The sequence below is a fragment of the Clarias gariepinus genome, chromosome 4 (genome assembly GCF_024256425.1).
Source record: "Clarias gariepinus isolate MV-2021 ecotype Netherlands chromosome 4, CGAR_prim_01v2, whole genome shotgun sequence".
Taxonomy (NCBI): Eukaryota; Metazoa; Chordata; class Actinopteri; order Siluriformes; family Clariidae; genus Clarias; species Clarias gariepinus.
In genome coordinates, this window is record NC_071103.1 from 39,348,767 (window position 1) to 39,369,592 (window position 20,826).

General features: G+C 42.9%; 1 protein-coding gene across 1 annotated transcript in view; it reads right to left on the reverse strand.

Annotated features, from left to right (window-relative positions):
- arhgap29a (Rho GTPase activating protein 29a) overlaps positions 1–20,826 on the reverse strand; it is a 54,880-nt gene that overhangs the window by 22,927 nt on the left and 11,127 nt on the right. Inside the window, exon 3 of the mRNA XM_053494597.1 lies at positions 6,008–6,151. Coding sequence (XP_053350572.1) covers positions 6,008–6,151 — 144 coding nt within the window. The remainder of the gene's footprint in view (positions 1–6,007; positions 6,152–20,826) is intronic.

Below are 20,826 nucleotides of genomic sequence, written 5' to 3' on the forward strand. Positions count from 1 at the left end.
CTCACATTTGTTGGTGGTTTATGTTCTCTACAAGAACTCCAAGAAGCAACGCCCAGCCTGACGGGCACCAGGCACTCGACTCTGATCAGCTTCCAGATTTTACACGGACACGTTCCGAAAAACAGATCGTTCGAAGACGAGGTTTCGTGAGTATCCGAGTCGCCCGTCGAGCGTCCTCAACCTTCGTTGGCAAAGCTATGGCTGACGGTCACGTCCTCTTTCCAACAACCACCCCCCTTTCCCTCCCCCCGGACAGGACATCCTGAGGCTCACGAGAACACAATGGCAGCTCGCTTCAGCCAGTCATAGCTTGAGTGTAGAAATGACATCATGATGTAAAAATGGGTATTGTCCTGCTTTTCTTCTTCTACTTCTTCTTCTTCTTTTATGCTTTCAGGGAAACCTGGCAAAAGTTCCAGCAACTAATGGTCAAAACAGATACCAAGGGAGTCTGATTAATTGTTTTTCAGAACTGTGTCTCGAAAAAAAGATACCAATCCTACCAATCAGATGGATGGACCCGGATTAGTTTGCCGGATCACAGGTGTTAATGTCTTGGAAAAAGGGGACTCGAATATGCAACACTTGCAAAGGTGACCACCTCGTGATATTTATAGCGTGAACGCAAATATGTAAGAGCAAGCATCCAAAGACAGAAGTTTAACACAAAACAAAATTTCTGCACGTTAAATCTGCTGACTCTTGGACGACTGTCTGTTCTAGAAAGTCCAGAGTTCTATACATCACATATCTGATAGGGGACAATGCAAAAGATCAGGGCTTTTTAGGTTTCAGACAACAACACGTCTCCCGAGTATACATACAAGTTTAGCTTTGCTAAGTTTTCATATTGATTACTAGGAAGGGGAACCACCATGGAGCACCCGCTCCGATATTATTACAATCATCCGACGCCAATTCAATTTGTATTGCGATTCTATAAGCATCACAAATTATATATGATTCAATACAATAATAATAATAATAATAATAATAATAATAATAATCGCCCCTACTGCACAGGATTCTGTGTTGTCCTATCAACATGTAAACATATAATGCGAATTGAAACATATATAAAATTAAAAATATATATATTTAAATAGTCGATTCCGGAGTCAGTGTGGCGATACATACAGTAGAGGATCGCTACTCAGAAGAATGATGATACATCACTGAATTGATTTCCTCCCTCCCTCTATTGATTACTGAAACTCTTTCCTTGCTGATCCGGGTCCGGGTTCGATTCCCATCTCAGGGTCTGTGCTGTGGAGTTCTCTCTGTGCTTGAGTTTCCTCCTGGGTTCTCCAGTTTCCTCCCACAGTCCAAAGACATGCTGATTAGGCGTTCCCAAATTTCCCATAGTGTTTGTGTGAATGTGCCCCGTGATAGATTGGCACCCCGTTCAGTGTGTCGAGCCCCCCGGTCTAATGGGATAGACTCCAGGCCTCCCGTGACCCGGTTCTTGTATATAAGATGAACACATTATAGAGCAGGTATAATCCTGGTGCACTGTGGTCTAGACTAGGTTTTAATCCTCCAGCAGGAACACCTGCAGTCTTGCTATACAGTGACTTGTCCACGTAACCCCTGTTTTGTTTTGGTTTATACTTCCCTTTCTTTTCATTTGTGTGACTGTTGAAAGCACAGGAAATGTGAGTCGACGAGGTCAAGTTACACAACATGTCGCACAACCAGAAGACGTTTTGCATCAAGTGCCAGAATTACTTAAGAAATTAAAATCTTATCGTGATGTGATGCCATGATAATCTAGTTTGTCGTCAGCGACATCGGGTTTCAAATAAGCTTAAAGTGTGCTTTTAATAAGGTCAACTTTCAAGAAGTGATGTTGTAGATCTGTTTTTATTGGTGTTGAAACACAAAACTGATATCTAGGAACGTTATTCTGTGTTTGATTTAGCGTAGAGGAATGAAGCAATCCCTCTCTGACCTGGAGAACGCCCCTGTTGCTTTTCTGAAAAGCGGTCTCAATCCCGTCGGAATTTGTGCATTTTCCTATAATCCTGAAACGTCCTCCTCTTTACCAAACATCCGTCTTCACCGGACCTGCCATGGTGAACGTCATCTGGAAGACGTCTGGTAGAAAGCTGAGCAACACGGAATGAATATAAGCATCTACTGCAGATCCATGGAGTCAGCTCTTCTGCAGAAAAAAGACAGGAAGTGCAGATTTCCTCCTTGTGAAACTCCACACTTCCATCGTGGTGCATGAAAGCACCTTGGCCTCCTGGAAGAAAACCAAAAACAGCACCGGGAGGGGGGGGGGGGGGGACGAAAGGGGAAATTCCCTTGGCAGCCTGTGAGATTTGGTGTATTTCCAAAGAATACGTGACGGTGTATATATGTGTGTGTGTGTGTGTGTGTGTGTGTGTGTGAGGAGATGGCCATAGACTTAAGGGAGGACATGGATACACATTTCTTCCCATCAGTGTGCACTACAGAACAGCGTGTGGCGTCCTCATCCCTCTGCTCGACTTTCTGCTAGTGTTGGAATTCTCAAGCTCGTCCTCATCTGAAGACTCTGGAGGAGAACCGCTCTCCGTCTCCTGCAGCGAGGACACGGATTACACTCCAACACTCCTGATCCAGCTCACTTACCCTCCTACCCTCAGGCCAAAAGTGTGTGTGACCATCTGGCTGAATGCTCCAGGGTGTTTTCTAATCCAACACTCCTGATAAATAAATGTACTTTGTGTGTGTGTGTGTGTGTGTGTGTGTGTGTGTGTGTGTGTGTTGGAGAAGGAAAACCAAATTTGTTTAACACTGAGTGTGCACACTAGAAACCTGGTGTTTGACTCCTCCACCACGGGCGTGGCCTAAACCGTTATGGATTTTTGTTATTATTCTATAATTATCATTTTATTATTAAACTCTTCTACGGCCACGATGTGTCACACGGCTCCTCCACATCAGCTCCATCACCAAGAGCAAGAATCGCTCTCAACCAGATAGATAGATACAAAGACAGACAAACAGCCAAACCGAAAGACAGACAGATAGACATACAGACAAATAGACAGACGGACAGATAAAACCAGACAGACAGACAGACAGACAGATATATAAAGAAAAGACAAACAGATAGATAAACAGATAGACAGAAAAGTAGATAAACAGACAGATAGACAGACAAACAGAAAGACAGACAGATAAAACAGACAGACAGATAGATAAAGAAAGACAGACAGACAGATAGATAAAGAAAGACAGACAGATAGATCGATACAGACAGACAGACAAACAGAAAAAAAGATAGACAGAAAGACAGATACATAGAAAAAGAAAAACAGATAGACAGTCAGACAGACATACAGACAGATATATAAATCGATAAAGACAAACAGACAGACAGATAGATAGACATAGACAGTCAGACAGACATAGACATAGACAGACAGATAGACATAGACAGACAGATAGACATAGACAGACAGATAGACAGACAGATTGCAGTATTAAGTAACAGTGAAGAGATAGACATCAGAGTGTAACAGACAGACAGATAAATAAATCGATAAAGACAAACAGAGACAGATAGATAGACATAGACAGACAGTCAGACAGACTAATCGCAGTATTACAGCAGTAACAGTGAAGAGACAGACATCAGAGTGTAACAGACAGACAGACAGTAGGGCAGACAGACAGACAGACAGACAGTAGGGCAGACAGACAGACAGACAGACAGTAGGGCAGACAGACAGACAGACAGACAGTAGGGCAGACAGACAGACAGACAGTAGGGCAGACAGACAGACAGACAGACAGTAGGGCAGACAGACAGACAGACAGACAGTAGGGCAGACAGACAGACAGACAGTAGGGCAGACAGACAGACAGACAGTAGGGCAGACAGACAGATCGCAGTATTACAGCAGTAACAGTGAAGAGATAGACATCAGAGTGTAACAGACAGACAGATAGACAGACAGTGGGACAGACAGACAGACAGACAGTAGGACAGACAGTGTAACTAAACGCAGAGTAACTACACCGAGGGTTTATAGTGACAGTGAGTACTGAAAGTGTACTGAACACTGTTACTGCTGTACTGTCCGGACCACCACAGCTGTCACTTCCTCCCTGCGTTACCTCCACTACAGATCACTAGCCCGTGTAACCGCACAGATTTATTAAGTCAATTATGATTTATTAAAATCAAATATTACATCAATTAGAGATTCTTATCGTGTCACATTTTCATTATTCCATCCTCGATTATAATGATCCTAACTGTATAAATGATTATAATGATGAAGCTGTAGAAATCCCTTTTTTAAGACGCAATGACTGATGGGTAATTTTTTCATGTCCACTTTAAAAGAGTGTTACTGTTTCCACGGCGATTAACTTTAGCTGAATCAGCACACAGACACGTCAGAAAGGAGGAGACCCTCTATCACTCTGCACTGTGCGTGTGTGTGTGTGTGTGTGGTGTGTGTGTGTGTGTGTGTGTGAGCGTCATTCGTACTGACTCTGATACAGTTCCAGGGGATTTTTATTCTTTTCTCCACAAAAGGAACGAGTCAAATACGAGCACACACACACTTACAGACTTCATCAGAAGTAATAACCAGCACACACACACACACCTCACATACAAACATCTATAAAAATGAAAGAAAGGTTGTCAGTCTGTCTGTCTGTCTGTCACACTCTGATGTCTATCTCTTCACTTTTACTGCTGTAATACTGCGATCTGTCTGTCTGCCCTACTGTCTGCCCTACTGTCTGTCTGTCTGTCTGCCCTACTGTCTGTCTGCCCTACTGTCTGTCTGCCCTACTGTCTGTCTGCCCTACTGTCTGTCTGCCCTACTGTCTGTCTGCCCTACTGTCTGTCCTCAGATCTCTGCCTGAAGTTTAATCTGCACCATCAGTGAATCTAAATGTTAAATAAAAGTGATGTTATGAACAGTTATGTGTGGGATTTAATAATCTACTTTAAAATAATCTACTAATGCGCTACTGTCTCAATGTAAACAAACACCTGCACCAATAGATATTAATTAGAAAAGATAAAGTGAATATTTTTACTGGGATTAGTTCATATTTTCACTTTGGCTGAAATAACAGCGCTGAAGTGGTATAAGTGAATTTTAACACGCTGGAGTGGTTTTAAGACAAAACTTCATCTTTATCCTTTGATCTACTTTTTCCATTTCTCATCTGTGATTCACTCTCCGATTACCGAACAGGGAGTGTATTTGTCTGAGCACCAAAGAAGGACAACTTAGTGTAAACAAGGCGTAAGATACTCAACCTTACAGAATGGGATTTCTTTGTATTAATAAGTTAGACAGAGAGTTCTGCTGTACAGAGAGACACACAGACATGTACGTGGGCTTCAACCTTAAATAATAATAATAATAATAATAATAATAATAATATCACTGATTACATTAAAGATCAGCAGATTATTATTAGATTTAACCTTTTAAATGTTTCTACAAACTCTTTTCCAATAAATATATTTGATCATCACACTGTGTGTGTGTGTGTGTGTGTGTGTGTGTGTGTGTGTGTGTGTGTGTGTGTGAGAGAGTGTGAGACACTCTGGCCCTCTGGTGGTGAGATGTGAAAATGCATAACTATACAGAACTGGACTCTCTCTCTCTCACACACACACTCACACTCACACACACACTCACACACACACAAACACACACACGCTCTCTCTCTCAATCTCTCTGTCTCTATATTTTTCTACCTCTCTCTCTTTTTCTGTCTCTCTCTCCCTGTTTCTCTCATACCAAACAGTGAATAATAATAATGGATTCATGGTGAGTGTGTGTGTGTGTGTGTGTGTGTGTGTGTGTGTGTGTGTGTGTGTGTGTGTGTGTGTGTGCATAATATTCCATCATTTAGGACCTCACAGCTGTCAAAACAATGCAGAGAGAAAGAACACAGCTACCTGCTGAGACACACACACACACACACACTTTACAGCATGAGTCAGGGCGAGTAGGTGGACTCAGAGGCCACTGACCTTTGACCTTGGCGATGAGCGTGCCCGCTGCAGTGAGGATGTCCACCGAGTTGAGTGTGGGGTGTTTAGCGATCACACACTTCAACACACGCAGCAGCTCGCCCAGACGCTCATGAACCACCTGGTGCAGACTGTCCTGGCGCTCTGGAACACACACACACACACACACACACACACACACACACACACACAGACACGGTGAGTAAAACAACACCTCAATAAGTGCAGTGTGCTGAAGTGTGAGTCAGACACTAAATGACAAGTTCAGGTTTAGCACTTCAGCTGGGTAATGTAAAGGAAACACACACACACACACACACACACACACACACACACACACACACACACACACACACACACAGTAAACACTACAAACCTGTTAGTGCTCGTCTCTCATTATCTCACACTGTTACTCACTTCCTTCAGTCCTCAAAAACACTGAAACTTACATTCACGCTAGTAAGCTGATCCCGAGAGTATACACACACACACACACACACACACACACACACACACACAGTCATCAGATTTCAGATTACTAACATCAGCGTTAAATACTCCAGATGTGGAGAAAGCTGAGTACGAAGGGAAGTGAAGTGTGTGTGATTTATCTCATTCAGCCCACATGCTCTAATTAATCACGATAATTAATGAGTAAATAAACTGCACACGGCGTGAGCTGCAACCTGAGCCCTGTTGTGGTGAACGCGCTAATACTGTGATCGATGGAGAAACATGACGCAAAACAAACATTATGGGTTAATCCACGGCTGAAGTTCAAATCTTAATGGCTGCGGATTGATTAATGTTTCATCATTAAGTAGAAGTTTTTAATACAACAGAATATTAATTAAATGATAAAGTTGTTATACGAGTAACGTCTCGAGTCTAATGAAGTGAGGATGAAGATGGATGAAAATCTGGGAATTTTGTTTTTCTTTTTGATCATGATTGATAACGATATTCAATTATTCTTGTTTTTTTTTTTATTAATAACATTAAAGAGAAAACAAAGGAAAAAAATGCATTTTTGGAAGCCGTACATCTTGTTCTGTTCAGCCATTCAGACAGTTCCAGGCAGATAGTCAGATGGTTCCAATTAGACTTTTGAATAGTTCTGATGGATCCTGTTAGCCATATGGCTAGTTCAGTTCTGTCATTCAGGTAGTTTCAGATAGTTCCAGTTAGACGTTTGTACAGTTCCAGTCTAGGATAGTCCCAGTTAGCCATACAGCTACATCCATGGAAAGAAAGGAGATAATTTTGTACTAAATACACTGTAACTTTGAGTTGTATTTTTGATCAGTGGCTCTGCAGAAGCTTCATTTGAGTCTCAGCTGATCTTTGGGATGAAAAGGGTTTTGGGTTTGTGAAATTTGGCCCCGATTACTTACACTATACGGTCACTGTCGGGACGTTTATAATAACCAACACCTACAGTTATAATGTATTTATATACACCTCGATTATGACCTACAGTAAGACAGACAGACTACAAACACCCCAAACTAGCCCTTTAATGTGTTTCTGTGGACGTTCTGATCTACAAGCCCCTGTGACCCATCTGTTACTATGGAAACGATACTGTATCAGAACGAGCACATTAACATGAACCTGCACTACAGTCAGAGCTGCTGTTAGAGAAAGTTAGGGGGGTGGATGTTAAAAAGGTAACCTCAATCCCAAACACTCCTAATTAGCATGACTTAGATGCAGTTGATGCATGATAACAAAGGAAGGAGTAGAGGATCACAAGGTTAACACTGAGGGGCTTCCTGAATGACCCGGGAGCCCGGGATCCCAGGGTGCCAAGTGGGATGTGGTTCGAGGTTCCCGTACCCCATGTTAAAGCTTTCAGAAAAAGACTTGCTTTTGTGCCTGCAGGTCATTCGCAAACACACCGTAGGGCCTCAAGGCTTCACGTGTTTATGGGGTAATAAATCTAAGCACCAGCTTTTTAATGTTCGGGCTCAGCCACGGTGCGATTTATCCTGCTCACCATCTCCAACTGTAATGAGAGGAATTAGGCTTCCTGCAGGGGCCTGTTGTAAAGCTGTACTGAGAAACAAGCTCCATACACATGCTTGGTTGGCTGACGCGCGTGCTCATCGTGTACCGCCATCATGTCTTGCTTCACTGAAAAGAGGAGGAGGTTTAAGACGGAAGAGGTCCTGAAGAAGCACTGAAGAAGCTGACCAAGCAACACTGTTGTCAGCCTTCACAAGAACTGAAGTCATAATACGTCTAATCTAAACGATTCGACTTTTGACGAGTTCCAATCTCTATGATGTCATGAGTGTCCATGGCACGGGGTTCGAAAAGGCTGTAAAGGAAAAGCGTGAGAGGTTCAGAAAGATGAGCAAGCTATGTCTTAGGACTGTTGGAGGAAAACGGTGTGGATGGAAGAACCCCACTAAACACGGGGACAACATGCCAACTCCACACACAAAGACCCGAGGTGCGAGTCTGGAGGTACGAGGCCACAGTGCTAACTTACACCACCACCATGCCAGCCCCAAAAACATACAGTATGAACAATTGGCCAACTGTGTTATTTATTCCAATATGCAATGTGATCCATATTTTTCACACTTTTTAAATGATTTTATGTAAACTTACAAATGTTAAACAGTAATAATAATTTTTTTAAAAAAAAGCGTTCCACTGCAGCTTTTGCAAGAAATACAAATGTACCGCAAAAACAAAAACAAAAAAAACGCAGAAAAAAAAATAATAATAAAGATGCTGGCTTTGTACGAGACGTGACATTTAAAAATGAAATCAACAACACAAGTTACACAGCATGAAGTGCTTATTAGATACAATAACCATTAGTGGCGTCAAATCGAATCGATAAAAAACACAATTCCCCCGAATAAACAGTACCAGCATTTCTGCGTCATATTTTTAAACATCTAACGAGGTGATTCGTCTGTAAACCTGACACTTAAGAAACTTCGCATAAATACAAATACAATGTGAGTTGATTTGTCCTATTTTTAAATAAAGTCATGACTGAACAGTCTCAACCCCTCCTGCGTTAACTTTGTCTTACTCATACTGCCAGACCACGCACCCGTCATGAATGACCAGAAAGTGGAGGTGGGGAGGTCTGTAGTTTTCGAAATAATGTCTTGTTATGGCTTGTTACAGGCGCATTATGTCCTGACTGGAAGAAGGTGATACGCGTCCGGGGCTCTGAGATTCAATATGATCCGGCCCTGTTTCTGCCCTGTGCAAGCCCCTCTTAGTCAGCCATGCATGGTAAGAAAAAATAAAAAAAGGCATGTGAATGACAGGCGTAATGGGGTGGGGGCGTTATTCATCTCGACAGTGATGAAGTGTGAGCTGGTCTTACTATTGTCCAACATTAAGACAACACCTGCCTGCTGTATGACTACTGAAACCTTACAGCTACACGAAAGCCTTTACTGCGGTGGGTTGTGAGTTTTGAAACTGTATAAGAAGTGTTGCAAGACAATATCCCTAAATCTCCGCTCTTCAGCAATATGGCAGCAGTCGGTCTCATCTCATGTCATAGAGGCCATAATCAGCATGTGCTGAGAGCTCTCATTAGGCTAATTACAACGCGTCCCGAATCCTAATTCCATCCGTCTTGGAAGAGGAATGTCTGAAGAGGCGAATTCGAGAACAAAATAACAGCAGTTTCTCAATCAGGGGCTCTTTTGGTTTTCTAAGAGTTTTGGGGCGATGCATTCAGTATTCCCATGAAAATATTCAGAAATCCACTCTGCCGGCCAAGAACGTGTCTATGCTTGGGTATGTACTCTTTTGCATGTAAATTAGATGCTTAGCATGGAGTCGAGAATGTGCTTTTTTCTCACAAAAATGAACAGGAGGCCCAAAGGAAGAAAAGAAAAAAAAAGCATGCAAACGAAAACACCAGACCTCAGGAGTGAGACAGATAGTCAGAGAAAGTGTGTATGGTAGCAAGAGATAAAGCAGAAAGAGGGACAGACAGAGAGAGGGAGCGAGAGAGAGGCCTCTTTTTCCTGATCAGTGAATCGTAAGCTGCAGCCGTGCCCTTGCATTCCAGATCTGCTTGACTGAAGACGAGTAAGAATCTCCCACCGAGCTCCAGCAGTGATGAAACCTCCAGAGATCCAGTAGCGCTCGATATGATAAAAGAATCCCAGCAGTAATAGAGCTGACTTGAAGAGGAAGAATTTAAGCGTATGCAACTGAAACGAGTTGCCTTAGTGGCTCGATGGTGAAGGTTAAGGATCTGTGCTTGTCACCAGAAGATTGCAAGTTCAAACCCTAGAAAAGGCCTTATATTGTAGCGTGTACAAGAGTGTCTGGATAAGAGATGGGCTTGTCGGGTTAAAGTTTCCAAGGTTGGTTCATATCCATCCATACTGTACATCCATTGTCCATACCACTTTTTCTAGGAAGGTGAACTGGGGGTCTGGAGCCTATCCATTAAAAAAACCTAGGACACAAGGCAGGGTACTTCCTGACACAAGCGCACTGCCTGCAAACTGGAAAAACCAATCAACCAAGTGGTTTTAGAAGCCTTTAGTCTTTGGACTTTAGGGGGAAAAACCCACCAAACACATGCAAACTCCATGAACACATGATGAGAGGCGAGATTCGGGCCTCCAACCCTGGAAGTGTGAAGTGGCAGTGTTGCCCCTGAGCCACTCTGCCGGCCAGGGTGTAGCCAAAACAAATGTAAAGCTAAGCACTTAAGACTGTCCTTCAAAGGGTATACTATCTGCACCCTATACACCCTTTAACAATGGGACCGAGGTTAACTTTACACTTGGTGCAACTGCATATCCTTTCACCCTTTTCCTACTGCAGCATTCACAGAAGAAGTGAAGAGTTTGGTATATCAGACACTCTGCTGCCCCTGGGAGTCTTTATACTCGGTCTGCTTGTCGATGTATATCTTGTCTAAGTGACGCAAGTGTGTAAGAAGGGCACAGGCCAAAGCGCTTGCTTTTCCTTCATCAGTCTGGCCGACCATGCAGTGCTGTGACCTCACTGAAACGAGGCTGTTGACTCTTTGCACTTGTTGCCAGGCTTGCTCGATGGGTTTCCCAGGCTTCAGACCTCTCGAGTCAAAACAACCTGTTAATCTGCAACCGCTGCACCTGCTTCCACTCGGACGAGGATATTATTCCAAACATAATGCAGGTCTATAGTTTGTGTTTCTGAGGGGGATTTGTCAAGATTAGCCTGGGATCCTATTCGGTGCAAGTTAAATTTAACCTTGATCCAGTGCTGGATGTCTCCACTTAAGAATTAATTTAATCCGATCCAGCGGATAGAACTTGCCATCTTAATGGCTAGTCCCGGGTAAGGGCATGGGGTGGCTCGGATTGGCATTGTTTTTGGAAGTGAAACTTAGCTTAATACGTTATTTTTCTTTATATTTGTCATTTTGTTCTCAGAACAGCCGCCTCACAGACCGTAGACTAGAACCTTGGATTAGACGGAAGCGACTATGTTCCTGCAACACCAGAATGTTTTGTTGTAACAGCTATTTACATTCCTTTGTTGTATTTAGGAGAATGCTCAGGAATGTGAGACAGGTGAGCGAAGGTTCAACCCCCCACCCCCACCCCCCCCAAACTATTATTGTAAATGCGTCATTCCTTGGTGTAGATGTAAAAGAGGTTAGAAAAACAATGGGCTTTTGGGAAAGTAGGAACTTAAGACCCCTTTAATAAGGGGCAAAAACCTATGATCTGAAACTCGACAAAGCTGATAATAAGCAATTAGCCTTGGGTAAGTGATGGTAAAGACCTGTTAATTAACGGATAAGAAATGTCCTAAACACTGAAGAGTCAGAACTATGCCAGAAAGATCTCTGAGCATTTGCAGAAGGTGTTGAGCTCTAAACAACAACAACAACAACAACAACCTGATCTCCCTTAGAGTTCTCTCAACCCATGCATTATAGCGTTCCACAAAAGACCAAGAGGGACACGCTAATGTACACAACTCGTCCTGGCACCGTTTCCTGTAACCGATTTCACCCAGCGCCGACAGAACCCATAACCATAAATCTGCAGAGAGAAAGAGAGAGAGAGAGAGAGACCTTTAGATCCGTAGTGCTGATGATCATTAACCTCTGCAATTAAGTAAAGCTGATACCATGTGACCACACACACAACTTACACATGCACACACACAGACACACTCATCTTACATATATAAACACTGAGGCTCATACAATTTACATGTGTACACATAGACACCCATAATTTGAATGTATACACACATCGGCACCTAAAATGTGCGAAAGTAAACACTCACTCACTCTCTCACTCATTCTCTCTAGCACTTATACCTGTATAGGAGCCGACGCACATAGACACCCATCATTAGAATGTATAGCTACACACACATATATACACCCACACTTTACACACGTACCGGCATAGACAACCTACAATTTAGACACACACTTTACAAATGCATGTTCATACACAAAGAAATGTCCGCATCCACGTGCATACACACCCAAAATTCACACAAACACACTCAGACGCACTTATAATCTACATCTGTCTGCTTATAACCTGCCACAGAGAGCCAAGTATACACCAACATCCTGAACACTTTCATATGCAAACAGACCCCCCCCCCCCAACACACACATCCTATACATGAATTTACATATGCATGCTTATAGACACCTCTAACCTACATATGCATCAGGGATCAGCAGTCACCTCCCAATATGTTATCATCACGATACCTCGGTTCTGATAAAAATCACAATAATCATAGAATAAGTATTCTATAAGACTTTTAATAATGTAACGGCGTAAAAATGCATGTACACAGAACCGTCTCTATTATACCAGTGCGTCTCTATTATAAATATAATAAACCATTCAAAAAATCACTTTTAGAGATAGTGTAGCGATACAAAAGTCAGCACACAAAAGAATCGTGATTTATAACTGAATCAACTTATTCCCTACGTTTTTGATCTGAGACTCAGAAACACAATTCAAACATAACCCATATTTACACTCACATCCCAGGAACACCCCTATATCTTACACATGCATGCTCACTGAAAGCCGTCACCCCTATAAACATGTCTGCATTTATGAACATCCCTTTAGACACCTGTTATTTACGTGCGCAGGCTTGTGGCCACCTTTAACTTGCATACGCACGCACGCTCGCTCACACGTGCACGCTTAGGGAGAGTATGAGCATGCACAGGGACACTTTGTAAGCTGTAAGAGCATGCTTGTAAACACCCAGGACAAACACAAGCATGCTCGTAGGCACGTGGACGCCTGTATCTTAGTCAAGCATGCTTGTAGCTCATGCGTGCATGCTCATAGGCTTCTGTAATTTTCACGTGCACGCTACGCTCAAAGACATTGCATTACACCTGCAGCGTAAATAAACACACACACCTGTGCTTCCTTACATTATTGAGTCTTAAAATCTTTACATCTTTAATTTTTGCCTGCTTCTTGTACGATTATTGCCTATAGATGTCGAAACTTCTCTCTCTCTCTCTCTCTTACACACACCATGGTGCCGTTTTAAATACCCCAGCCTTATGCACGACACTGAAATCTCCCACTGAAGCCTAATCTCCCTGCATGCTTCCTCCAGCAGGCAGGGTGTATGTCCTGAGAAGGGGGTAGGGGGACAAGACAATTCCACTTATGTTTTAAACATCCCCCCACCTTCCAGCTCCAACCTCCCAGACACCCCCCCCCCTCCCGCTCATGGCTTGCGAGTCATTAAAGCTAACCGCATGCTTCATAAGGGATCTGTAAAAGCACCCTGAGAATGTTTACAGCAGGCGAGCCGGAGTATGCAACCAGATCTTCAAAGGGAGCGTGAGATCTGAGCAACCCCAATCTCTGCTCATTTAATTTACACCGACTTTAATTTAGGGTGGGCTCCACAAGGCCACAGCTCCATTTCTTTTCATTAAAGAATTAGCTGCGATGCCTTATAGTACGTTTTTGACACGATAGGATCTAAACACCAAACAAGGCTGAGGAGGTACAGTGGCATTCTAAAGCTTGTAAACCAGAAAAAAAAAAAAAAAAGTCAGCCAGAGGCTAATTTTAGGCCAGCAATTCACAAGGGACGACGATTCGAGCCACAAATCACTGCAGCAGCATGGAGGTTCTCTCGAGGGGAGCTTGTGCCACAGCTATTTTCCCACAAAGCAGAGACGGACTCGAACCAGTGAGAAAAATGAGATGGGGTGAGACAGACGGACAGAAACAAACTATTTTTTCGTATGTCGTCGTTTTCCCAAACAACCAGCTCGGAGAAAAACAGAGCAATGAGATGAGCGAGTGTTAGTGACGCTAGATTTGAATTACATACATCACATTTAAATAAAGGAAAAAATGTTTTTGTGGGATTTTACACTTGTTCCCAGGGCTTTTTTGTTTTTCCTTTTTTTTTCGGTTTCAAGGAACGTTTTGCTCTTGAATGTGTACAATATGGAATTACAGATCACGGTTTATGGTTCGGAAAAGAAATCAGAACCCTAAATGAGAATCTCAAAAATGAAAAGTCAAGCCCCCACGGAAAAATCAGACGCTTTCAAAGTGATCGAGCGAATCTAAAAGTTATAGTGACTTTTGAGAGGGCGTTCAAGTCAAACCGGGACTGGCATAGAAGCGATTGACATTTACGGAAGACTTCAAGCACAAGAAGTTGCCACTGTTGAGCCCTTGAGCAAGGCCCATAACCCTATCTGCTCCAGGGGCGCTGTAACCTGGCTGACCCTGCGCTCTGACCCCAGGTTCCTAATTGGGATATGCGAAGAAGACATTTCACTGTGCTGTAAAGTACATGTGACAAATAATTGAATATTCTTCTTCTTCACAGTACGGTACAGTACAGATGAGACTCTCAGCTCCAGTAAAACATCTGAACAGTGCAATCGTTTTAAAGAAGGCCATCCGTTTCCGTGAAAAATCGACATATAACTCGTCACCAACGTGTATAGATTCTGTGCAACCATGACCGTATTGACTCGAACATGCTTTGTCGATTTCTACAGTGGCGTTACACACTCAAGCTTTAGTATGTGTTTAATATAACTATGAAGGTAATCCTTCAGCTAACGTTAGCCAAAGTTCGATCACTGCATGCACATAACTTTTTACGCTTCGTTCCCTCCATTCTCTCCACTTTTATTCATGGAGTAAGTGTTTTGACCAAAATATTCTAATTAAATTAAATTATATAAACATGAAAATAAACAGGAACAAATGTCTTTACTACGACAGGCTGCACCGTGCCTGAAGATACAATTTAAAAACTGTTATTTTTTTTTTATGTATCAACCTCAACAGCGACCTCATTTCCCCTCTCGTCTGTTCCAACACTCAGCACTCAGCATCAGCAGTAAACTAATCACCTCCTGATCATCTGCACCTGTTTCCCACTGGGTCAGGACAGGGACTGGACTGGAAATGAGAGACGAACAAGTTCAGAAAGCTGGGCCAACTATTCCTCAGGATTACAGTAAAATACAAGAAAGTCTGGAGCTTTGGAAGCTAAAGATGGGAAAAATGGAGGGGGGGGGGTCAAGACTTCTGCACAAGTACCATATACACATAGTAAATATTTAAAATTCTTATTCGAATGGTTTTGCCAGCTCCATAAACATTTAGCCAGCATTTGATCAAAGCAACACTGAGCCTACTGTATCTGAACATGATCACACGGGAAGCCAGAAAATACTTATTCCCAAAACATGACCTGGCCTCCACCCAAGAATTTGTCCACAAGGACACACTGATGTTATCGGGTTTACCTGCCGCTCGCACTGCGAGGCCTGGACGCAATCCACAGACCTGTTAAATATTACTATAAAATAAAGGTGTCCATTGATTCTGTGAAACACTCAGTGACTTTAACTATTTTCAGCCAGCCTAATGAATGAACTCATCCAGCTGTTAAATGATTTACTGACTCTGTTCCATGAGAGCCGCTTTGTGCTGATGTGTATGTGTGTGTGTGTGTGTGTGTGTGTCAGTGTGCACGTGTAAGCATCCATGTGTAAGCATGGAAAATGAACATAAATTGAGAATGACTATAAACACCTATTTATATTTATTATTGAACAGCTGAACTGCAACTCATCCATCATTAAAAAGCGCGAGCTACAGTCCAGTTCCGACTATCGGACACATCCGCAGATTTTCGAGCGTTTCCCGTACTGAATTCTCTGTAGCACTCGTCTAGTGCAGGGTTACATGAACCCTGGAGACAATCCCAGGAGACCTCGGGGTACACCCTGGATCGGATGCCAATCCATCATCGCAGGGCACACACACACACACACACACACACACTACAGGCAATTTGGGAATGTCATTTAAACAAATCTGAATATCTTTAGACTGGGGGAGGAAACTGGAGTGCCAGGAGGCTTGAGGCCTTTCCCAGGAGACCACGAGGCACGAGGCGGGGTACACCCTGGACAGGATGCCAATCCATCACACTCAAACACTAAAGGTAATTTGGGAACGTCAATTAGCTTAATCTGCATGTCTTCAGACTGTGCGAGGAAAGAGAGAGCGTGCAAACTCCATGCACCCAACCCTGGAGTTGTAAGAGCACTACACCACCATGCCACCAGTCCTAAATTCCAAAATCTGCAACTAACAAGAGTGAAACTGATATTGTAATAAATTACATTCATGAGCCAAGCTTCGGACAATGTGAAGCCAGTGCTAAATGAAAAACAGTCATTACTGTATATAAATCATTGACTATTAGATTATGTGTTGACGATATTTTGTCTTTCTGTTCATCCACATACAGTATGGTCACGTTCTTATTGAGAAGCCAGCCTCACTGAGATGCTTTCAAACATGAGTGAGATCAAGTCGGAGGAACCTCTTTCACAGCTTTCTGTATGAAGAATGCTCCTTTTGAGTATTGGCTTGTATCTTGGAGAACCAAACCTGGAGTACTTTAGTCTGTGCGGTGTGAATATATATGCTGAAGGATTAACAGTTTGAAAAATCATTCATTAAAACAACGTTGGAAAATCATCTTCAACATAAACTTTTGATCGTGCCGAAAAACAGAACACAGTTATGGGAGTTATTGCCACATCCCCCTCGCAGCCCTGACGGCTAGCCCTCGTGCCAAGCCGTTTCCATACGTTTGTGCCATTAAAGGAGTTCCTGGGAGGCATGAAGCAGGAAGTCTGATATTATCAGATATCCGTCGGTTTGCGTGATTGAAAGTCCCATTTTCACTTGAACACACCTTATAGTTTCACCTTATAGCTGTACTGTAACACTGGCTGGTCCAAGGTCTTCATAAAATGAGCTCAGCCATTCGTCACACCATATCATTAACCGTAAATGTGTACGATATGCAGATGACCTGCTGCTCCGCCATTTCATTTCATTTCATTGTTGAAAGGTGATCACATTTACCTGGCTGTGCTATTAATGTTTCTCCAAATCTCCAAACATCTAAGTAGTCCACCTGATACTTTGCTAAATCATGATTTTACGCCATTATAACTCGCCTCACACTCATCCCTGCATCATGAAATAGACAAGATCACAACAAAGATTCATAAAGCTGTTCTGGTATAAACTCCTCCAGCATATCGGTCACCGTGTGACCTCGACTTGTTTAAAGAACACAAGTCACAAGACCACACAGACCCCTGAAAAAAATCTCACAATAGGAGGCTGAAAATCTCGTTTAGCCAATCAGATTTTACCCCTGGGGGCAGGATGGCCCGGGGCATGTAGCAGGGTCGACCTGGGAGCGAGGGAGGTGACTAATCCCCCCTATGGCTCTCGTTCATGGAGCCTTCCACCCTCCCAATAAGACATGATGGAAAGCTTTTCAAAGCATTCTTGGTAAATTATCATCCTTTGCTGCTTCCTTATGCCAAAATTGAGGTTTAATAAAAACCAAGTTTGATCTTTACCAGGATAGGAGCCTGATCCAGAGCTTGGAGTCATCTATCAAGGTTTAGCACGTTCTGTTATTGCGACGTGCTGCTGTCATATGTCATGTGATAGAGCAGGAATGATCACAACATCCATTAAAGCAATGTTATAAATACTACGATAAATACACTGTTCTGAAGTATTTTCTGTGGGTTCGGACTGGCGGAGCTGGACTTCAGACCCTGTGGACATGAGCAAGTCCTCGCTGGACACGATCCAGTCACCAGCTCACTGATTTATTGATAATCAGTGTTAATGTGTTATTGTTTTGCTTTGATATTAGTTTGATATCAAGATCAGTATTAAATGAGGCATTTAGAACTTAACCCAAGTCCAGCTTTGATCACAGGAATATGTAGCAACATCACTGCTGCTTTTATAGTTATCTAGATTGGATTTATCTTAAAACGTTATCGAGATTTGCACCTGACTACTCCTGAATGAGTGGTTTACACGCTCACGTCTTGTGACCTTGCGTCTGAATTTAAACACAGAAACTCTGACGCCCCGCTGTGTGAAACCTGCACCCTGTCCTTAGCCACATGCAGCCAAGCTTCGACCTCGACCTCGACCCGCACGAGAATGCCTGGAGTTGTGTTTCCTCTTGCTAATGCTAATTTTTCTACGGAAAACACATGTTCCACAGTACACATCAGTCTAGAGTGTGACCGTTCACACGTTCACCTCGTTTCTCCAGTCCGGTTGAGCCGAGCCGCTGCTGGTGCAGAGGTCTAAAGCAACAAGTGAGCGTTTGTTCCACAGGAATGCCGACTATGCGAGTGATAGAGGAGGGGGATGGGACAGAGGCAGGATTTAAAAAAAGGAAAAAAAGAACAAGCGGTCTGTGAGGAGGACACGAGCGCTTTTCCCACCTCTATCGCAGCGATTAGCTGAGAGTCTCTGGCGCTGACTGTCGCACAGGGAGGGTCAATATTGACACAGCGGTTAAACCTACACCTTCCTCAAGGTCCCAGAGGCGGGAACTGGGAATGAGTGTGAAGCAGTGTAGAACACACACACACCTAACGGAAAAAACACACTGCAAAAAAAAAAAAAAAAAAAAAAACGCACGGCCATATCAGGTGGAGGATTCTTCGGTTCTGACTGTTTGTGCTTTTTATTTATGGTCCATGCACCGTTCAAATGTTTTACTGTGTCTCATCAGCGTACTGTACCTGAAGTCTTCTGTGGATGTCAATCACTTTTATGCCTTCATTCACCACAAATTCCAGGCCCTTCATGTTTAAGTCAAATTCCCCGAATGCCTTCGATCTACATGTCGGTTTTAAACCCACATACTGCAAATTCTTTCATAATTGTCTTTGTATTTATCGCATTGTGTATAGTTTGCGTTAAATATCCCGACTTCTTTAACAATTTATTAAGAGTTTTAATCCCTTTGCATCAGTGGACAAGAGCCAGGATGGAGACCGTGAGCAAGTCTGAAGTAGGTGCAGAAAGACAAAGCGACAAAAGTGTCAGGGTGAAAGGTTCCAGAGATGCACATCTCCATGCATCTCCAAAGAGACGCATATCATAATTCCGCGTTCCACTATATATACAGTATATATACTGCATTATAATATGCATCTCTTTACAGTTAAACTGGAGTCTATTGAACAACTCTGCTTCAAGAAACAGAAAATTCCCAGATTATTACACAGCTTGACATTTCATGGCACTGGCATCATCGCATGACCTTGCACCTCTCTGTGGGCGAGTGTACTGAGTGTACACTACCTCACTTGGAGAAAATGCATCTGCAATATGAGTAAACCCAAATCTAAAATACTCCCTGCGACGTTTAAGCATTAAAGACACGACTGTGGAAAAGCGCTGCACGCTCCAGGCGCACAGGCCGGAGAGGATGATGGAGGTTTGATTATTTAACACGTGGAAGTCTGAGAGCGTTCAGCATCCCAATGAATGAACACGACATCCTCTAGACCCGAATGATCACGAGGAACAGTCTCCGGGAGACTCATTTCATCTGTAACAGAAACAGGTCCAATCATCTCTGAGAAGACCTCATGGTTATATGATCAACAGTCTTGGGTACGTATGAGGCGTAGTGAAGCTCAGACTGCTTTCTCAGGAGACTCCATCATCTCCAGATCATCTCTTGTTCTGTTCAATGTCCGTGTATACATTTTCTCTCATAAATCATTTCCAAGAACCATAAAATCTGTGTTCTGCAACTATTCATGGTATTTGTTCATCCTGAAAACAAGGACAACATGTTCAGCCTGGTGCTTAATCTTAAACATCTTTAAGATCCTAGATGTTGTCCATCTCAGTGAACGTTTTGGATGCAGTTTACATCCAGTTTCTACATCTATTCAGTTGATTATTTGAAGGTTAGCACAGGTTTACATTGTTCGGTCTAACCTAGCCCATGTTATGGTTTCCATAGTAACAGCTCATGTTCAGCTTCCTGTAAAAACTATGGAAGGAGTCTCCAGTGTCAGACGTGAAGCTGTAACTTAACTCGTACACTAAGGTAGGTTTCGCGCTATCGACAGAGTGCTATCAGTGTTGCACTGCAGAAGCACGAGCGAGAATGCGTCTGCTTTGGATCAACAGATAAACTACAGCAGTCAGGGGGAAAAATAGGTTTTGGCGAGTTGAAGAATTTCCCGCTGCAAACAGAGAGTTTAAGTCTCCCTCTCATACACACACTCAATGTTTTACGAGGAGAGTTGAGGTTTATTTATTAGTGCTACTGGAGGCGTGGCGGCAAAGAGGTCAAAACTACTCGCCTCTAATTTGACCATAATTGGACACAACACCGAAAACACACAAAAATAAAACATCACTTAGGCTCAGACATATGGAAAATCTCAGAAATCCCACTCT